Here is a 19,150-nt window from a genome sequence, read left to right on the forward strand (position 1 = left end):
TTGAAATATTTGAATCACCTCTCGATTAGTTTTACTGGCACAGCCCCACAGCTGGATGTTATAAGTCCACACTGGCTTAAGCACTTACTTGTACAGAAGTAGCTTGTTTTCAACAGACATCGGCGAGTGTCTGCCCATTGTGCCCTGTACTACAGTTTTTCTTAGTAGCTCCTTCAAGACCTGGCCAGTGATTAAGTCATAGCCTGTGACTTTATTCGAGTTGATATTATTTTTTGTACTTCTTTGGCTGTGGCTGTATAAATGATAATTTCTGTGTCTTGTAGTGGAGCACTGTGAAAATGTCAGCTAAGTAATCTGCGTAGAAATCAGCTTTACTTTGATTGTCTTTGACCTTGAGTAGCGGTGCTTGTAGAATGAGACGTTTGATTGATTTCGTACTTTTCCAAAGCGAGTAATCTGTGCAACATTCAGTCGACAGTTCGCTTAGGTAAGTTTTGACTTATTCTTTTTTGATATTTCGGATTTCGGTTAGCTTGATTTCACGCCGTATTGTGGGTTGACGCTAATGTTCACTGTCATTTCTTTGGAGCTCTTCTTTATTCTCAGATGATGTTAATAATTTCACACAGATAGTTAATACCATGAAGCTTTTTTATAATTACGGGGTTATTATTCCACGATACCTTTTATATGTCGTTGACCAGTATATTTAGTTCTGTTTTACTTTACTCTGAGGTTTCGAATGGTGTGTTAAAATCGATTTCTCGTAATAGTTCCACCTTGAAACTTGTCCAGTCTATTCTCTTGTTAATTAAGATCGGATTTTGTAATTTTTGTATGATATTGAATTTTGACATCTTCATGATGGTAAATATTTTGTTTAATTAGGATACGACTTCCCCTCTTTACACAGATACTGGGGTGATGAACTTGATAGAATTTATATCCTTTTAATATGTATATTGTTTCTCGTGTGGCATGTGTTTCAGATATAAGACATATATCTATATAGTTTATTGCTAAGACAGTCTGAAGCTCATTGCGTTTGTGTGCGAGTCCATTGGCATTCCAAGCCATTATTGTTAGATTAATTCTTCAATCGCTGGTCCATATTGTTATATTGGTTTTCCAATCGGTGAAGTTTGTTCATGATTTCTTTAAAGACGTTTGAATAGATCATCTGCTGCAGTATGTTTGATGCAAGTGGTTCTTTAATCACTTTCTCTGTATTTTGGTTTCTGTTTTGTTGTTAGAACTCTTCCGGTGTTTTGAGAACAAATTCTGTTGTGTTTTGTTTTTTGCGTATTGCTTTTAATTATTTTAATATAATATAATAAAAGTATATGTAACTCAATCCAAGAAAGTAATCTATCATACATACATAGATGCTACAGCGAGTTGAAAAGACAAAAAGCTCAAAATATATTTTTTATAAAAACAGGCTGAGCTTATTTATTTATTGTAAGACATCTTTTGTAACATTCGTTACAACGGGGTAATATTCATCACCTACGAGTACTGTCATACATCAAACTAAATCTGAAATCTGAAAATCAGTGATATCTAGCTTATTGATTTTAAGATATAATTATAGCTATAAATTACTAGATGTCTCCGTGCAGATATGAATGTTTTTTTTATTAACAGAGTATTTTTCTAAGTAAAAAATCAAATCCATGTATATAATTAGTATATTACGAATTATTAAGTACATAAAGACGCTTTTAGAATACAATTAGTGGTTTTCATTTAATACAAATAAAATAGTATTTTTTGAGGTATGTAATAAATGTAACTCACGACCACCACTCTTCTTTAAGAAAATCTAATTCTTGGTCATTATAGTATATGAATTTTACTTAAAAATATTTTAAATTAAGATATTAAGTATATGATTTCTGCTTAACAGTTTGTATGCCACGAGCTTCCTACGAGGCTCTTGCAAAAACTCACATTTATGCTTTGAAATAATATTACAAGACTTTTAGTATATAGAGCAATATGTGGAGAAACGTTTAAAATTATTACTACTCATAAAATGGCTAAATTTTGTGTTAAATTTTCAACGTCGCCAGGGCTGTCGCAAGCAACTTGTGCCTTTGTTATTTTTAATAACAATTACTGGCATTACGCTCGCACAAAGCGTTTTAAAGCAGTATGGTCTAGATTAGATCTTTATTTTAACCAATGATATTAGTGGAAACAATAATTTAAATCGATAAAAAACTTGTATATACATACATACATATTATATATGTATGTGTATGTACATATGTTTCGAAATTTAAGATTCATCGTTTCGAGCAATAAGCTTTAAATATCCAATTATTTTTACCATGAAGAACGATAAAAACTCGTTCGATTTGAATGCGACACCATTTGATTTTAATCCGTATATACTACAGATATCGTCGATTAGTCAGCACCTACACGCAAATGCTTTCGAACAGCCACTCCTGCTTTAAATACATATGAATACCAAATATTGGTTCGTTTGCATATGCATTTGAATTGTGGGCACGGACCGTGGACGCTTTGTGACCGTTCATGGGTGAAAAGTGCTGCAATTCATTGACGAAAAACTAGGACAGCAAAAGATAATCGTTAGAAGGTAGACAGGCAGACGGGAGAGAAAATGGTTCATGTAGTATATACACATGTACATACCACACGTTATAGAGTGCTATTCACAATGATGGCAAAAATGGAACACGCCTTTAACGAGTTTCCATATGCATTAATTAAAAACGAATATTTTTATAAAAGTGAGCTTGAATTTATAAACTACATTATTGGGTCACAAGGGATAACAAAGACTCGTTAGTCTTAAATGTGTCATTGTATAATATAATACATCTAATATTTATAATATAAGCAACATACTATTTTTATTATAAAAAAATATATTTTAACAAATTATATTGAACTATAAATAGTATGTATGAATTATACTGTTAAATAAATATTTGTTCCGAGATACTTTACTCCGGAATAAATTGAAAAGAGTAAGCAGAACACTATAATGTGTATAAATATAACATGTGTATACTTTGAGTAAATAGTAAAATAGTTCACTAATATCCCAGCTTGTATGTAGGAGCAAAAATCTTCGTTTAAAAATGTTTTTATGTTTTAAGACACTGCCGTTTTCTTGCTCAATGGTTGTGTTATTTCAATACTCGTTTTATCTAATAGATCAATCGCAGTAGCTTTCTACCAGCATGGCATGTAATAATAGTAAATTAACTAAAGCTGATTCCTCTCAGATTCTGCCATTCAAATGTAAGGATGTTTTGTACTGATATTTACATATTGGTAATAAATATATGTGCTTATGAATGTAATGCTTTTTTTTATTAAGATTTATATTATTTTATATGTCAAATCAAAATATGTTAGTATCAAGCATTGAAAATTATTGAATGTGTCATTTTAACTAATAAATATTGTTAATATTATTGTGAAAAAAAGGATCCAAAAAATACTGTATATGTATTTTTGAATGAATCATATATGTATGTATATATCTGGGATAGGTAACAAATGTTTAATTTAATATCATTATATTTCTGAATTACATTAATGTCACATATAAAACTTAAAAACCACTTTTTTTTGAGGTTATTTGCTACCTTGTCTTTTATCAAAATCTCTTGATGCGGAAATTCACGTAGACATTGCGTCGTTTTGAGAAGGCCTTTGACAAGGTTTGTCATATGTTATTCTCAAGTTGTTTGAGTGAACGTTGACAGCTTTTAACATATGGCGGGCGGCCAATTGTTGAAAGAATATTTCACTCCTTCGGTGGTTGTAAATTATTTCTACAATACTGGTAGGTGCATTTTAGCAAGAGAACTTTCACTAAATATCTCGGAATCACTTTTGAGAGCAAGTGGAAGCTCTTTATAGAGAGTAAACGTAAATGACGTCTGGGAAAAACATTCCAAGATACTCGACTTTTTTATGAAAAACGCGTTTCATTTTACCGATCCGTCAATTATTCGTGTCCTCTATGACACTTTAGTTCGTACCATTCTTAAATCGGGATTTAAAATTTGGAATCCCCAAATTAACATATACTCACATCCTTAGAGAGACTCCGCCATACGAGCACCGCAGCAGAGAGAGATCAACCTCCGTTATACTGTCGTTGCCATACCAACCAGAATTCTGAGGATCTTTTTCTGACATCATCTCTCCACCAGCTTCTCCACCACCGCTCGGAGAATAACGATCTCGCCCATCATAGTATGTCGCAATATATAATATAATCTAATAAATTATTACCAGTTTCCACCTGTGTCTTACTGGCTGTGAAATCATACCCCTTAGGGTTACTAAACCTTAAAATATTTTTTGAAAATAATAATATTAATATTATTTTTAACTATTCTGTCAAGTCCCTCTCAAAACTGAAACATCGGTGTATGTAAATACTTTATCGTGTCAAAGTACAATGTACGCAATCCATAAATTTACGATCTAAAATTTTGGGCCTTTTGTTGTTATTTGTGACGTCCGATATGAATTGATACGTGCACCGAAGGCAATAAAAGCCTCAAATATCGTTTTATTTTTGGGATACGCATTTTTACCGCGCTTCGGCCGTTACGTTAAACGATTTATACCCATATCGTAAATATTTTTTCCCTATCGGATATTATTACCGTTTCGTTATTTATTCATACGCGTGATAAGGCACCGTTGAAGCTTTTCGTTTCGATTTATTTTGTCCACGGGAGCCTGACTGGCTTCTCGTTCTCATCTGCTGTTGAACACAAGACAATCATTTATTCACACTTGCGAAGAGTTAAGATGCGAATCCTCAAATTTATATCCTGTGCATACGTTTAATGATTAATTTTATGATCCCGGGGCCATATTCACGGGGTCACATCCTTTTAAGTCACGTGAATAATTAACGCGGAAGCAAGGCTATACGTTGGATGCTGGACGCTGGAGCTAGCGAGTGTTCTAGTGTTCGGAATCGTTTTAAAATTGCAATATTTCATGTGTTTAACACAGTACTTCAACATCAGGATGTTAGGTGATAGAAACTAAAAAAAAAACAAACTGAGATTTCCTTTCAAATATCAAAGTTTTTTGTATAAATTATATTATTTTAAATACTCAAATGGTATATTATGTGAGTAGTGAAAATTATAAGGTAAAATATAAGCTATGAATAATAAAACATTATAAATTATTTTGCAATCTTTCAGTAATAAAACTATAACATAAAATGAATATACAAAGTAACCCATGCCATGAAATAGGTAGGCTTAAAAATAATTTGTATTGGTAATTAACGATTTATGGAAAAAATGATATATTTTAGTATGATAAAAAAAGTAATACAACAAACTTGTTTTTTTTATACTTTTATTTCAATAACATAAATTATTTACAAACGTACTAATTATATATGAAGGGTGTTTTTCTTAGAGGTTTGTTTTTCGAATTGGCAACACTTTTTCCAGGAACATGCAATTTGACAGCTGATAGATAATTTGTGCTCAGTTTGGTTTGCCATTTCACCATGAATACTTTTGACTTACGCCAAAACAACTCTTGCAAATTGTATAAATTTATTTCTAAAATCGTGGTTTAGTCCGAGAATTTCACCGTTCGCTACGTCCATTTTATGACATAAATGGTTATAATTTGAAGGAAAAAAAAGTTTTACAATTTAAGCCAAAGAAAAAAAAGATATAAGAAAACAAAACAACAACTTGAGTTATCACTCAAGTTTCGTTTTCTTATATCTTTTTTATTTGAGTACATTTCACTGAAGATCTATATTTGAATACATTTCACTGAAGATCTGGAACCATTGATATATTATTATACCATTTTTTAAATTAGTATTAAACGTTGTATTATATTTTATTTTTATAGCTTTACCTTGAATGACTTGTAATATAGAGAAAATAGTATTACTGGTATTATTCAAACACTGGGCAGGTATATGTTAAAATGGCTCTCATTAATTGCTTGCAAGTTAAACTTTTATTTTATATAGTTAGCGTGCTTTATTTTTATTATATATCAGTCTTAAGGCCGCAATAGCGGCAAGTTTTTTAAAGCAAAGTTTTAAAATAAGTGTATTCAATTTAAGACCAAATTTTAACGCTTGTTTACCATTTAACGTTACTGCCCTCTTCATTTAGGAAAGGTGGTGGCAAAATTTTTCTACGTTTTTTGGAAATAATTGCTTTATTTTATTTCAGTTTTGTGCTAATTTTAATTCTCCACTTTTCAAAATATGTATTCAAGATTTAAAAATATTTTTTTAGTTTTAGTGAGCACTTATTAAAATAACTATATCTTTACGGTACATAGATTAACGCGTATTTTTTTATTTTTTAAGGTAAAGAGAAACGGCTCGAGTAAACTTTCCTGAGAAACTCTGGATGGAATTTTACGCGGTATCTAGTGCTCATTATTTAGTAAAACAACATAGCTTCTACTTCTCAGATGTGAGCGTATTAAGCGTAGAACTTTTTGTGTAGTTTATGAATCAAACCTTCATGCCATACTGTGTCGAAAACTTTTTGTATATCAGACATTAAAAGACTCGTACTCTATTTCATAATAAAATTAGCACATATAAGCTCTATTCCAAAACAAATTTTATTCCCCAAAGACTGTTTTAAGCACAATTATTTTACTAAATGACGGTAATAAACTGATGGGGCGATAACTAATCGGAATTTTAGGATCCTTGTCGTTTTTTTATCGGATGAATATTAGCGGTTTTCCAAATGGTTGGAAAATACCCAAAAGATAGACGGGCATTAAAGATGTTTGTCAAGTAATGGATGTAAATTCCAAGAAAATGTTCAATCAACATGATATCTAATCTGCCACTTCCAGAACTTTTTTTATTTCTTAAGTTTTTAATCACATTTAAAATTTACCGTCAACTTATTTAGCGAATTAAATCTTTATCTACCACGGATGCTTATATTTACTTCGTTTTTAGTTTTAGAGTATTTTTTTTTATTGAATTTGTTCAATACAGAAAAAGCATCAGCTGACATTTCTTCCTAACCCAGACCCGTGTCAGCAATATTTCCAATTTTATCCGTGGAATTTCTGTGCGTTTATTTTTCAGCAATTCAGTTACTATCCTAGTTTTAGCATTTAAGTTTATGCGACCGCGTTTCGTATTTAGTTTTTTTCCACTGCTTTCCCAATTCATTTTTAATTTTCATTAATCTAATAATTGATAAAGCAAGTTTAATATAATTATGTATATTTATACGCATCGGTACTAATGATATTTTAGCTTGTTCAATTACGCTTGTAAAACATGTAGATAAAATACTAATCGTAGTTAAACACTTATTTGATATTTACTAAATATGCTGTTCATACTAAAACTATGTACTAAAAACTCAATCATTAATCTATAAACATTTTATATACAAATAGTTTATACACGTATTCTAAAATTGGGTGTAAACTTTTACAAAATTAATACATTTTTAACTTAATGATTATTATTTTGATAGATACTGTACTAAAAAGTTATGCTTCATTAAAAAAATGAGCGATGTATGGTATTATTTTTTTACACAATAAATCTAAAAGAAAATAGGGAATTAAAAATACTTTTTAGCGTATTAAGTCACTTAAAAAATTAAATTGTCTGATATCCAAGAAACTATAAAAAATACCAAAATAAAGCTCATCAGTTATTAAATGATTTTTTAAATCACATTTAGCTATCGTGTATTTTAATATATCTATTAAACCAGCACTATAGTAGATCACTGATATGTCACTGCTTAGCAAATATAGATGATTTAGGTTCGAATATATTAAATCGATTTATAATGTATTAAATCTTAGAGATCGAAATTAATTATTATTTTAATTACAATTCAATTATTCAGGGTTGTATTTTATAATAATCAAAATTTGAGTGAGGTCACTTTGCTATAAAAACATGCAAATATTTAAAATATCAAAAATTTGCTCTCATCGAATAATTTAATCCTCATTAATTTTAAAAACAGTCAATTGTTATCTAAAATGTCAAACTATTAAGTTGCTATTATTTTTCTTGTAAACTTACTGCGCGATTGCTATTGTTATATATGTATATACATATATATATATTATAATTTTATTTTATTAAGAGGAAAAAGTCTTTAACAAACATTTTTTTCATTTTGAAAAAGAGTAATTTTATGAATGAAATATACTTTAAATTGAAAGAGATTCAGACACAAACGTTGTCTAAATAGGAAATAAATAAATATTTTCTTCAATTTGCATTACACTGAATTATTGTGTAACTAAACCGAAGTTTTATGTATATACATATACACAAATATACCAAAGCTCATACCTCGCTACAGATTAAATTTTATTTATTAAAAATTCGTTAAGCCCAAGCTGGTGCAAAACTGGCAAATTTTCAAAGTAAACTACCAACCGAGAAAAAAAGAAGAGCCAAAAAACAATAATTGCACATTTGAGATTTAGTGAACTTCGCGAAACGCGGCGAGGCGCCAAGTCATACTCGGGCCATATATTCCGGCTTCCACAAATAAAAGATTTGCGACCACTGATATAATAAAAGTTATCCCACCGGATAATGTCGGTATATTAAACTTAATTTTGCCAGCGACTCGGAAGATGGCTTCACATAAAATTCCGTAAGCACGTACGATCGTTTATATGCGCCATAGAAGCGATAGTCACGTAAAGATTTGTTCACATGGCAGTGATTGTCAATCGTGGGCGTCGATCGTAAACACACACCGTTTGATTGGCTGTGATAACGCGCCGCGGATTAAACGGATAAGTAGCTTTAAATTGAAACATTGCTTGTCTAACAATAATCCGCCACTTTGTCGGTGTTTTTTTTTCTTTCAAATCGAAGGATTTTTAGCTTTTGCAGATTCTCAAGCATTGTGAAAAAATATTCGAGTATTGTCTGGTCTAAATATACTTTCTTATTGTCAGATTTTAAATTCACCTTCACGGATATTTTTGTGGATACATGTAGATTTCCAAACTCTGTACTTAAAGTAAATGGTTTAATCGACAAATTATAATATTAATATCTGAGCTTCCACTTCTCAGCAATTTCAAAAAGTGTTTCAATAAATACACGCTACGTCAAGGACACAATGAACTGTAAGGATATACCCGAATGAAGCATTTCCAGGTATTTAAAATGCTTCATCCAGATCATATCATATGATCCATTCTTTCTTTTAAACAACATATAAAAATGTATCTCTAAATCCTTTCTAACAATAACAATAAACTTCTCTTTGCTAAATTTCAGATAATGGAGCCAAATTAGAGGACGCAATGAACTAATGTAGAGGCGTGACTTCGCAGCCAAAATAGACGCAGGAAAAATATGGTATCAGTTTATTGTTAAGTTGTACAATTTCCCACAGCGAAATAGTATCGAATTGCAAATATTTTGTACATTGAGCTCTGGTGGACAGATCTGGATGATCCACTGAGATCTCTTGTGATTGTTGTTGTTTGTTTTTAGTTGGCTTGAATTTTTTTAAATTTACTACTAGAAATTTCGATGCAGACTTTGGAAATGGATCTCTTTGTTGATGTCCATTTCGTCATTTACCCAACTATCCAGGTATTTGAAATGATTTATACTGGTAATTCTATCTCAGTCTAATGTTAAGCTTATCAAGTCCACGGGGACTTGTTTATAATCATAATTTTTTTTTATCTATAATATATATATTCGTAAGTCCTTTTTTATAAATTATTTATTCACACTATCCAGGGATCTGTGAAGATCGTCAATATTGGTAATTCTCTCCCGCCGATTTCCATTTACTTTTGTCTCTGAAGTACTTCTTTAAATATGCTTTCAGACTAAATATTGAAAAAAGTAGAAGAAAGAATACATCCATATCTGACACCTCTCTGTATTGGAATATTTTGGTTTTGATTTTCCTCAATGCTCATTACTGCTGATTGATTCCAGCATAGATTTTTAAAATCTCTATGTCATCTAGCCCGAAAGAACTTAGGCCTTCTAAAAGATAAATGTGTTTTACGCAATCATATGGTTTCTCAAAATATATGAAGCAAATGTAAATAGGTTTACGAACCTATACATCTCTGAAGTAGCGTCTGCATGCATTTCCTAAATCCAAACTGTTCTTTGCTAATAAGTTCTTAGCAACGTATGTTTACTTTTGTATTATTTTTACATATATCTAAAGTCTAGATACACGAGTTCGAAATATTTTTTGGTAAGGAAATAAATATAAAAAGTCGTGATGTATTTTTCTAGAAAAGTATATTTTATTGAGGAGTTTCATAAAGATGTCCTCGTTCACATTTTGCAAAAACCTCATACTTAAATACGTGCGGTTTGGTTTTAAGTTTGTTCTCATTCGTTGTGGCTTCTCTATGGTCCTAAAATAATGTTTTTTCTATATTTGGTCCATTTACTTTTTTCACTTAAGTTAAGTAATATTTTTCAATTTGTGTCTCTCAGGAGTGTCAATTTTTTTGATCTAGTTCCAATGCTTATTTTATTTTTATATGTAATACATATACTACAAAATAAATATATAATTTTAGAATAATTTAATATTTTATTCAACGAATTGTATTTTATATAATAATTAATTTTAATATTTTTACAATTATCAATTTCCAATTTAACTTTCGATCATAAATGATTTAGTATATGTATTTCAATCTCATTATTTGATTGGGTATCTTAACACATACAAATTTTGTCGCACAGTTTGAGATTCACTGACTCGATGATCAGTACCAGCAGAAGCTGCTATCAAAACAAAATGTTCAGTTCGAGACGAAAGGGCAAGTCAGTTGCTCGCCGCGCGTCGACCGGTCAGCCGTGCTCCTGACCCTTGGTAAGTCTTCAAATATTTGATCGAACCCTTTATGTGTAATTTATTATTTTATTTACTTATTATAACACAAGACTTTATTAATACTGCTATAATACATCAATTTTATAACAAACCATAATTTATAAAAATAAAAAATATTAAAAAAAAAAACATTTTAAAGTAAAATATAATATGACTATTATATACATGTATTAATATTTATAAATTCTTACAATATTGTATAAGTCGAAATATTAGTAAAAATACTGAGTTATTGTGTGTAATGTTTATATATTTATATATTTAAAATATATATTATTTATGAATTAAATAAAATAATTTTATTACATAAGCCACGTATCGTATTTTGAGTTGCGTAACATGCCATAAAAGATAATACTCTGTTTTTAATACTGTTCTTCTTCTTAAAACTCGGTTTCTAAAAGCAACGTCTCTCTATTGAATATCGAAACGAGGATACATAAATTTGTATGAAAATTACTGTTGTTTTTATATTCCTTACATACTGTATTTGATTGCAAATTTTATAGTTAAAATATTCAAATCACTAACGCTAAACCTACACAATTTGAACTTCCCGCTGTGAATTTTCGAAAGTGGCAACTTCTAAAAACACCTTAGATATTAGACATTTTTTTGAGAAACTCAAGTTAATTGATACATTAATTAAAATACATCGTGAATTAAATCAGTCGTTTATTTTAAACAGTTTCAATAATCTTTGACTACTCAAATTCCATACTTTTTAATCGCTGCACGCCTCACTATAAAATACATAAAATTAGCCGACCGGGAAGCGTTCGTCTTGGACAAATACATTATTTGCACATTGTGTAATAGCACTACCCAAAATTGAATTGTGTTCTTTGCGATAAGAACATTCTTGCCTTTTATCTTATAAATTCATGTTATTTTTTCGTTAGTGTGTTTGATCTTTTCGCTTACTTTGTTATAACAAATTTATTTTTACATTTTGTAATAGACATCATATTACATTTACTTGTATCTACACATAATATGCATTATTAGGGATTACATATTGTGTATAAAAAATCGTGTTACATCACGTAATATTATTCTTTACGTCTCGACATGAATCAATCACTTTACAGATGTCATAAATTCCGTTCGATTACTATTGTAGAAAAGCTCCATTGTTGAATATGAACTTATGAGCGTATGTGCATGTGTAAGTATATATAAATGGATACATAGTATGTACATACGTATTATATCCATGTACAGCACGTTTTAAAAGGCTAAGCAACTCAATTTGAATACGATCCTTTGTTTTGTTGACCGTAAGTCAGTTATTTTGAATACATATTTTAATATTCATTACATTATTAGTAATAAATTATTTTTTAATATACTCATAAAGAATCATATTAATTTATTACATAAAAGCCTTCAGCATATAACATTAAATAACAATATTAAAAATATGTTTATTTTTTTGATTCGAAGCAACTAACAAATGTAACTTTTGCATATAAATGTAATTTATATATAATTGCATGATTTTAATAATTGAAATACTATGTATATAAGCATATAAACTGTCTTTTGAATAATTCTAAGTAATTTTTATTTAATGACGTTAAAGGCATTTTCCTTTTTAGTATTAAATACATTTTAATTTTAGTACCAATTTTTAGTAAAAAGTACTTTATTATTTTTATTGTATTTTTAATTGTAAAAAACATTGCACAAACTTTAAAACAATTTACAGTAAAGTAGCAGTTTCAATACTGATAAATGGGTCAAGATTTTTTCACTGCCCTTTTTAATTTCTTAGTACACTGCCACATGCTTATAGTTAATTATATAATAAATATAAGTGTTTAAAATATCCATATAAAAATGTTTTACAATATTTTTTGATGGGTTACTTTCAAACTTATGCAATAAAATTCATTAAAAGAAAAGTGGGAATCTAAATATTTCCTTAAAATTCTTAAGAAATAGAGCTGTTTTAAGTAATTGTTATTTAATGATGAATCTTGAAAGAATCTCAAAAGAAAAGTATTCTATTATATTTTGATTTGATAACACAAAAATGTTATGATTTTTTTTTAATAAATTAACCTTTAATATTTAATATACATATACGATAGATAGTTTATGCACGAAAATGACTTTTAATTGTCATAGTTGCTCTTATAATCTATACATAAACTCATAAATACTCTTGCATCCTATACTATATACATACATATATATATATAGTATAGGATGTATATAATTTAATAATATAACTTTATTCGCATATTTTATTCTTAAATAATTTTCGACGTAGTTGTGAGTTATTTTTATTAACCCTTATTGTATAATCTTATATAACCACTTCGACACACCTGAACTTCACAGTATCAAACTCAGTCACGAACGATCCGCCCAGTATTTATTTATCAAACGAAACAATTGTCCAAAGCAACCAGAGAAATGTCCATAAAACGACTGCACATTTTTGCAATGGCAAAAAGAGTTTATGGGTCAACAGCTATATATCTCTACCGCTTATCAAAATGCACCCGGACATCCGTATATTGTATTATGTTATTCAAATATAGAATGAAATATGTGTTTTTTTTTATATTTCCATGTGCAGTGTTTGTAAATGGGAGAATCCACTTGATAGTGAGTGATACGCCAAAAGGACCCAAGGATTCAAGAAGAGTGCTAGGCGGTAGAAGTGCGGAAACGCGGCTCGCGTGCCGCGTAAACCATGGCGATGGGCTATCTGTTCGCCTTGGTCGGTGTGGGACTGTTCTGTTTGGCCATCGCGGATCCTGCTCCGCCACCCTGGCCTAGGAGAAACAATCAAGACCACGAGAAGGATCCGTTTGGACTTAGTAACCATTTAGTCGGGTAAGTCAATATTTTTTGTTAGATCTCTCTAAAACGGTGACTCTTAAATTTCTGTCAAACCACGGTCCTACGACTTACCCCTCCAACGATTTCGGCCTGTGCTTAACCTTTTTGCTATTTTAGTCTTTAGTTCTTTGATACGATATAACCCATGTTACGATTGAGTGTTACAAAAATGATGCTAGGTTTAGTTAGGCGAAGCGCGTGTCTCTTTAATAATTTATTACGCTAGTTCGTAGCGTCCTCGAATATGGCTTCATTACTTGGAAACACAAAGTACTCATTGCTGTTGGAAAAAATTAAAAGATTTTTTTTAAGATTACTCTACAATATAAAATACAGATATTATCCTTATATGTGCCCTAGTTCCTTTTTACTAGGAGCGTTTAGATACAATTCATTGCAGTTTACTCAATTAAGCATTTTTTTAAATTGATAAGGGTCGGTGTTTACAATCCGTTAATGCTCGTTGAGTTTCTGCTGAAAGATTTCGAGTGCTCTAAAAAGTCGCGATCGCGTCCCTTATTCTTGTTCGTTGCGTCATCGCCAGTCAGCGCTTGAAAACACTAATCTCGCACAAGCCACCCAGATTCTCAACGAGTTTGCTATACACAATGATGTTTTCAACTATAAAAAGTATGTGGGATGGTACTCATCTATTTCACGTGTGCGTCGTGCTTTTTTTACGGTTTCATTGGGGATACCTGTCAAATCATGATGGTCAGATTTGTAATAAAAAATAAAATTATCTGAAAAACAACAACAGTACATAATTTTCCTTGAATGTTTTTCTTACATTTTTGAAATATATATATATATGCTAACCTGATTTTTTATTGAATCATATAATTTAATTTTATTTCAATAAATAATAATTTATAGCTGAGATTAAACCTCCCTAGAATCTGTTCATCCTAATTTTTTTTACGTTAAATGAACGCAGTATTCAACGTAGAAACCAGACTTTGCTATACAGGCTTTAAAAGTATTTACTTAGTATAACTTACCGCGGATTGGTTTATTGATCTTCAGACTTATGAGTTACTTAAAACACTTTATTAGTTGATATCTTTAGCATGTTTTTTTGTTCTATGGAATATTTAATTAATTTTTGACCTATCACGATCTTTAGTAGAAGTCAAACATATTTGTATAATACGTTTAATTTAACATATGCATCATTTCATCGTCACTATGTAGCATAAAATTAATCTGACGCAAAACTATCAAAAAGTACAGGATATACTTCAAACAATTTGTTACAAGCATCTGAAAAAGGATGCTTGTAACAAATTGTGCAAATTTGTTACACAGTGCATTTTTTGAGACTGTATAATTTTGGATTGCAATACTTTGAGCCCGTATACTTTTGGATCGTTCTGGAAATGTGTCTGTGATCTAAAGAACTTGAATATCAAAGCGAAACTCAGCTGATTCGTTCCTCAACCCAAAATATTCACATAAAAACTATCGATACAAAATACATTTTTATATTTTTATTAATTATATATAAAGTAATCAAATTTATTCAATACATTTAATAGAGGTTTGTGTGAGGAAGACGAGAAAGAGAGAGGAGAATCACTGATATCTATTGGTTTACTGGAATCTCTGCTGTTTAATAAGACGAACCTAAAAGCTACTTTAAATATCGCAAAAATACCTGTCTTCAATGTACACTGAATATAGACAATTGCATTGTTTAAATACCGTTCCTATGGCTCTATTCTACTACAAAATGTACGTATACAATTTTTGGGCATTTGAAAGTCTAAGTTTGCTCTGAACGCCTAGTACCTCCTGAGTGATTTACCGAAATATTTTCTTTTAAGCATTGTCTTCTAATTTTAGGCAAATTACGACAAAATGCTTAAATAAGGTAACGTTTATGATGCTGATTTAAAAAATATATTTTTTTTTAATTTTTGGATTTATATTTATATTAACCACACTAAGTTTATATGCAATATCATTGATGTAAGTTTAGTATATATGAATCTTCCTAATTTCCAATGAGAGTTACTTAATACAATAGTTTTCAAACATCAATGGCAAAAATTGAGCATTTATCACAGATTCCTCGTTAGAACATTTTTGTCTCATATTATTACACTTATGCATTACTCCGATAACGAGATGTTCGTCGACCTAAATTAAAATAATCTCACATAATGACGTCATCTTAAAACGGACTACTTACCGCACTAAAATAACATAAATATGATTCAGAATTACAATATCAATTAATTTCAACGACGTTTAATCTTAATTAGCCATGCTACGATTAGGAAAAATTTTAAAGAAAAGAAAGGATGACTTGTGTAAAATAAAAGGCTATTATAACGCATCGTGGGCGCGTTTCTGGCTACTTCAACTGCATACATATTTATTACATGTCAACACTTGTTACATATTAATTCGGACCAATTACTTAGCCCGCATTTGAACGACTCTTGTAATTGTTTTAACTCCGAAATCGCTGTCAAAGGGTTCCCTTATTAAAAATGACATGTAAAAATCGTTAATTTTTACTATTACAACATAATCATGTATTTTTATTTTAATATGTAATTTGATCATATAGTATTGATTAATGTTTCCATATTTTATGAAGCTATAAAATTATGGACACTTAAAAGCATATAAAATCGTTTAATCATGCAGAAAGCCTGCGTGATTAATTTATTCGAATCCCCTTATTATCATTCAAGTCATAGACTAGCAAACTTATGTCTTGACTTTTTAATATTTTTTGAAAAAAAATCCCAAAATATAATATGAAAATATTTGTAATATTTTAATTTATATTCAATTTTCTTTTGGAGAACACTGCCATTTTATTTTTTAAATTTACTTATTAAAAAAATATTAATATATATATAAAAAAATTACAGCTTAACTTTTTTAAGTATTTTTAATCATAATTTGGTACCTACTTTGGGGAAAGAAAAGCGCGAGATAATTAGTCCTTTGCATATACCTGCCTTCTTAGGTCAAGATGTAATGCGATTGTCAGTGAACAATAACATTTAATCATTATTATTATTGTTAATCTGTCGCTATAACACATTACAACGTACGAATATGTATTGTAACAACACCAGAGTGAATCTGTCTGTGAAAAGCGAGTGGATGACTCACTTCACATATAAACTATTCTATAATACAGAATTTTAATCACCAATGTTGTTATGCCTTTATTACACCATTTCGGTCCTAATTTGGACTATAGGTTTATACTCTTCTTTTCAATGTTATTTTAACACGATTGTTCATCCATAACACACATATCCACAATATGAATACACATATGAAAATATGTAATCGCAAGACGCGTAGGAGTCCATCATCCGGTTTTAGAGCCCACCGGCAACATTTTGAGCTTCCGTAAAACTATAATGCACCGTGGATTAAATCATTCTTGCATTGTGCCGACCAGTTCTGTGGGTTAATGCCAATGATCGACGAAAGCTCGGCGCATTGTTCGGTGTTTTATGGCGCCGTTACGCCGACAACGTTTGACTATTTAATCAATCCCACATCGTTTATCTTCTTTGTCCGCGTGCTACGACCGAAAAGTGTCAAGAACGTATTTCCAGTGAAGCATTTTAATCATTTTCCGTAATCTTAATTCAATTTCATATATACATTTGTAGATATTTTTTTTTAATATATGGATATGACAGATACAACTGATTTTTCAAATATGAAATTGCTTTTAAATGAGGCTTCGCGAAAAATACATATTTTGTACATTTACCGAATCATGCACATTATGAGGTATACCAACTGAACAAGGTTCCGCATTCTCTTCCAGTCTTAAGCTTCTACCTCCCAACGGGTCAGTCTTGTAAGATTGTAACCTCATGCGACTCTATATCCCCATAACTACGTTTTCACTTCAGTAGTGTATTATACAATTGGTTACCCTTCATTCTAGCTACATAGTATTCTCAATTTGCTTCTGAGCTAGCATATGTAGCGCCCCAAGAAAAAAAAATAGTTGCTCTCCCCCCTATATTTAATACAGTTGATATACATAAAATATCACACACTAATACTACTTTACAATCAATTATGTTTCGCGTTTTTTTTTAAGTTTATAGGGAAAAAAATAATTAGATTATTGTTTACTGTAATAAAAAAATAGTAGATCAATGCTGAAAAACAGTGGCAAAAACAACTGAACGGTAACCACAGAACAAAGAATATTAGGAGCTAAAAAAATATTTTTTAACCTTTTGCTATGCTAATATTAAAAATATACCATTTAATTTCATTGCAATCCCACTATAGTGAATAATAAATTTTAATCCATTATTATTCAAAACAGTTATTATAACATATTTTGCAGTTTTAAACATTGATACAAATAGCGTTTTAAAAACTCCAGTGCAATTAACATGTTGTTGAAAATAATTTATACGTAAGTTCAATTAATTTAAATTTTATGAATAATTACACCGGACTTTGCTAAGCAAGTTGCGGACACACATCGTTAGAAGATCAATAATTTATTGCTTGTTTATACGTACAGAGACACGTAAGGCCGGATATATCTGTACTTACCCATACAGAACTACAATATAAATAGTATAAACATAATAACTTAAAATCCATCTATATATGTATAGTGATATAAACTGCTTGTATATTGTTGTAATTATTATATTTTAAAATATACTGTTTAAAACCCGCTCAATTATATATAAAAATACTATTGTTGTATTTTCTGAAATTAGTATGTTATTTTATTGATGGTATGGTTTAAAAAAATTCATTGCAATAAATTAATAATAGTATTTGTATTATGTGGTACTTTTTTGCATAACAGTTCATTTATATACTATTTTTTATGAATACGTTAACAAAAGGGTGGAGTAATTTTTAAGCATCTTGCAGCGTTGCTTTTTTGTAAGAATGGAGTTACCAATATTTTTTTTGATACCCTTTATTTAATTACTTACTATTTTTAGAGAGATTTAAATAGTTAATTAGTTTAACAGAGTCTGAGAATAGAGTAAACATTCCTCATTTTATATTTAAGGGCTGCCAGGTAAATTCCTCTGCTCCCCTTCAATTTATTTTTAAATTGTCGTTTAAAACTTCAACATTTCCTAGTTTGTGAAGATACACAAAAGGGTGATAAATCGTGTATTCTTCGGCACCTCCAAAAACGTTTGTTATAATTCTTCACATATATAGCAACAATCACTATCGACAAGCGTTAGTAAGTATAAATAAATAACACGGTTTTCGTCCGCGTCGTTCCATAGTCACTAACCTGTTGTGCCTTTTGATGAATTTGTCAAACAAAATCTCTTGACTCTAAAACCAATATAGTATATACTGACTTAAAATAATTCGACACAGTTTGTCATTTGCTACTTCTAGTTAAGCAACTTTAGTTTGTCACTGAAGTCGCCGCC

The 19,150-nt window shown here is 30.0% G+C and overlaps 1 protein-coding gene across 2 annotated transcripts in view; it reads left to right on the plus strand.

The window, feature by feature from the left end:
• Positions 1–10,717: 10,717 nt before the first annotated feature.
• Positions 10,718–19,150, plus strand: part of LOC148239148 (fibrillin-3-like) — a 53,050-nt gene continuing 44,617 nt past the window's right edge. Inside the window, exons 1-2 of one of the 2 annotated variants that reach the window (XM_088187868.1) lie at positions 10,718–10,850; positions 13,462–13,721. In XM_088187868.1, the coding sequence (XP_088043994.1) occupies positions 13,579–13,721 (143 nt within the window). In that variant the 5' untranslated portion in view covers positions 10,718–10,850; positions 13,462–13,578. The remainder of the gene's footprint in view (positions 10,851–13,461; positions 13,722–19,150) is intronic. The other variant, XM_088187876.1, reaches the window with a different exon arrangement.

Source organism: Plectrocnemia conspersa, unplaced genomic scaffold, assembly GCF_051122295.1.
Source record: "Plectrocnemia conspersa isolate PC_06_02 unplaced genomic scaffold, ASM5112229v1 ptg000001l, whole genome shotgun sequence".
Taxonomy (NCBI): domain Eukaryota; kingdom Metazoa; phylum Arthropoda; class Insecta; order Trichoptera; family Polycentropodidae; genus Plectrocnemia; species Plectrocnemia conspersa.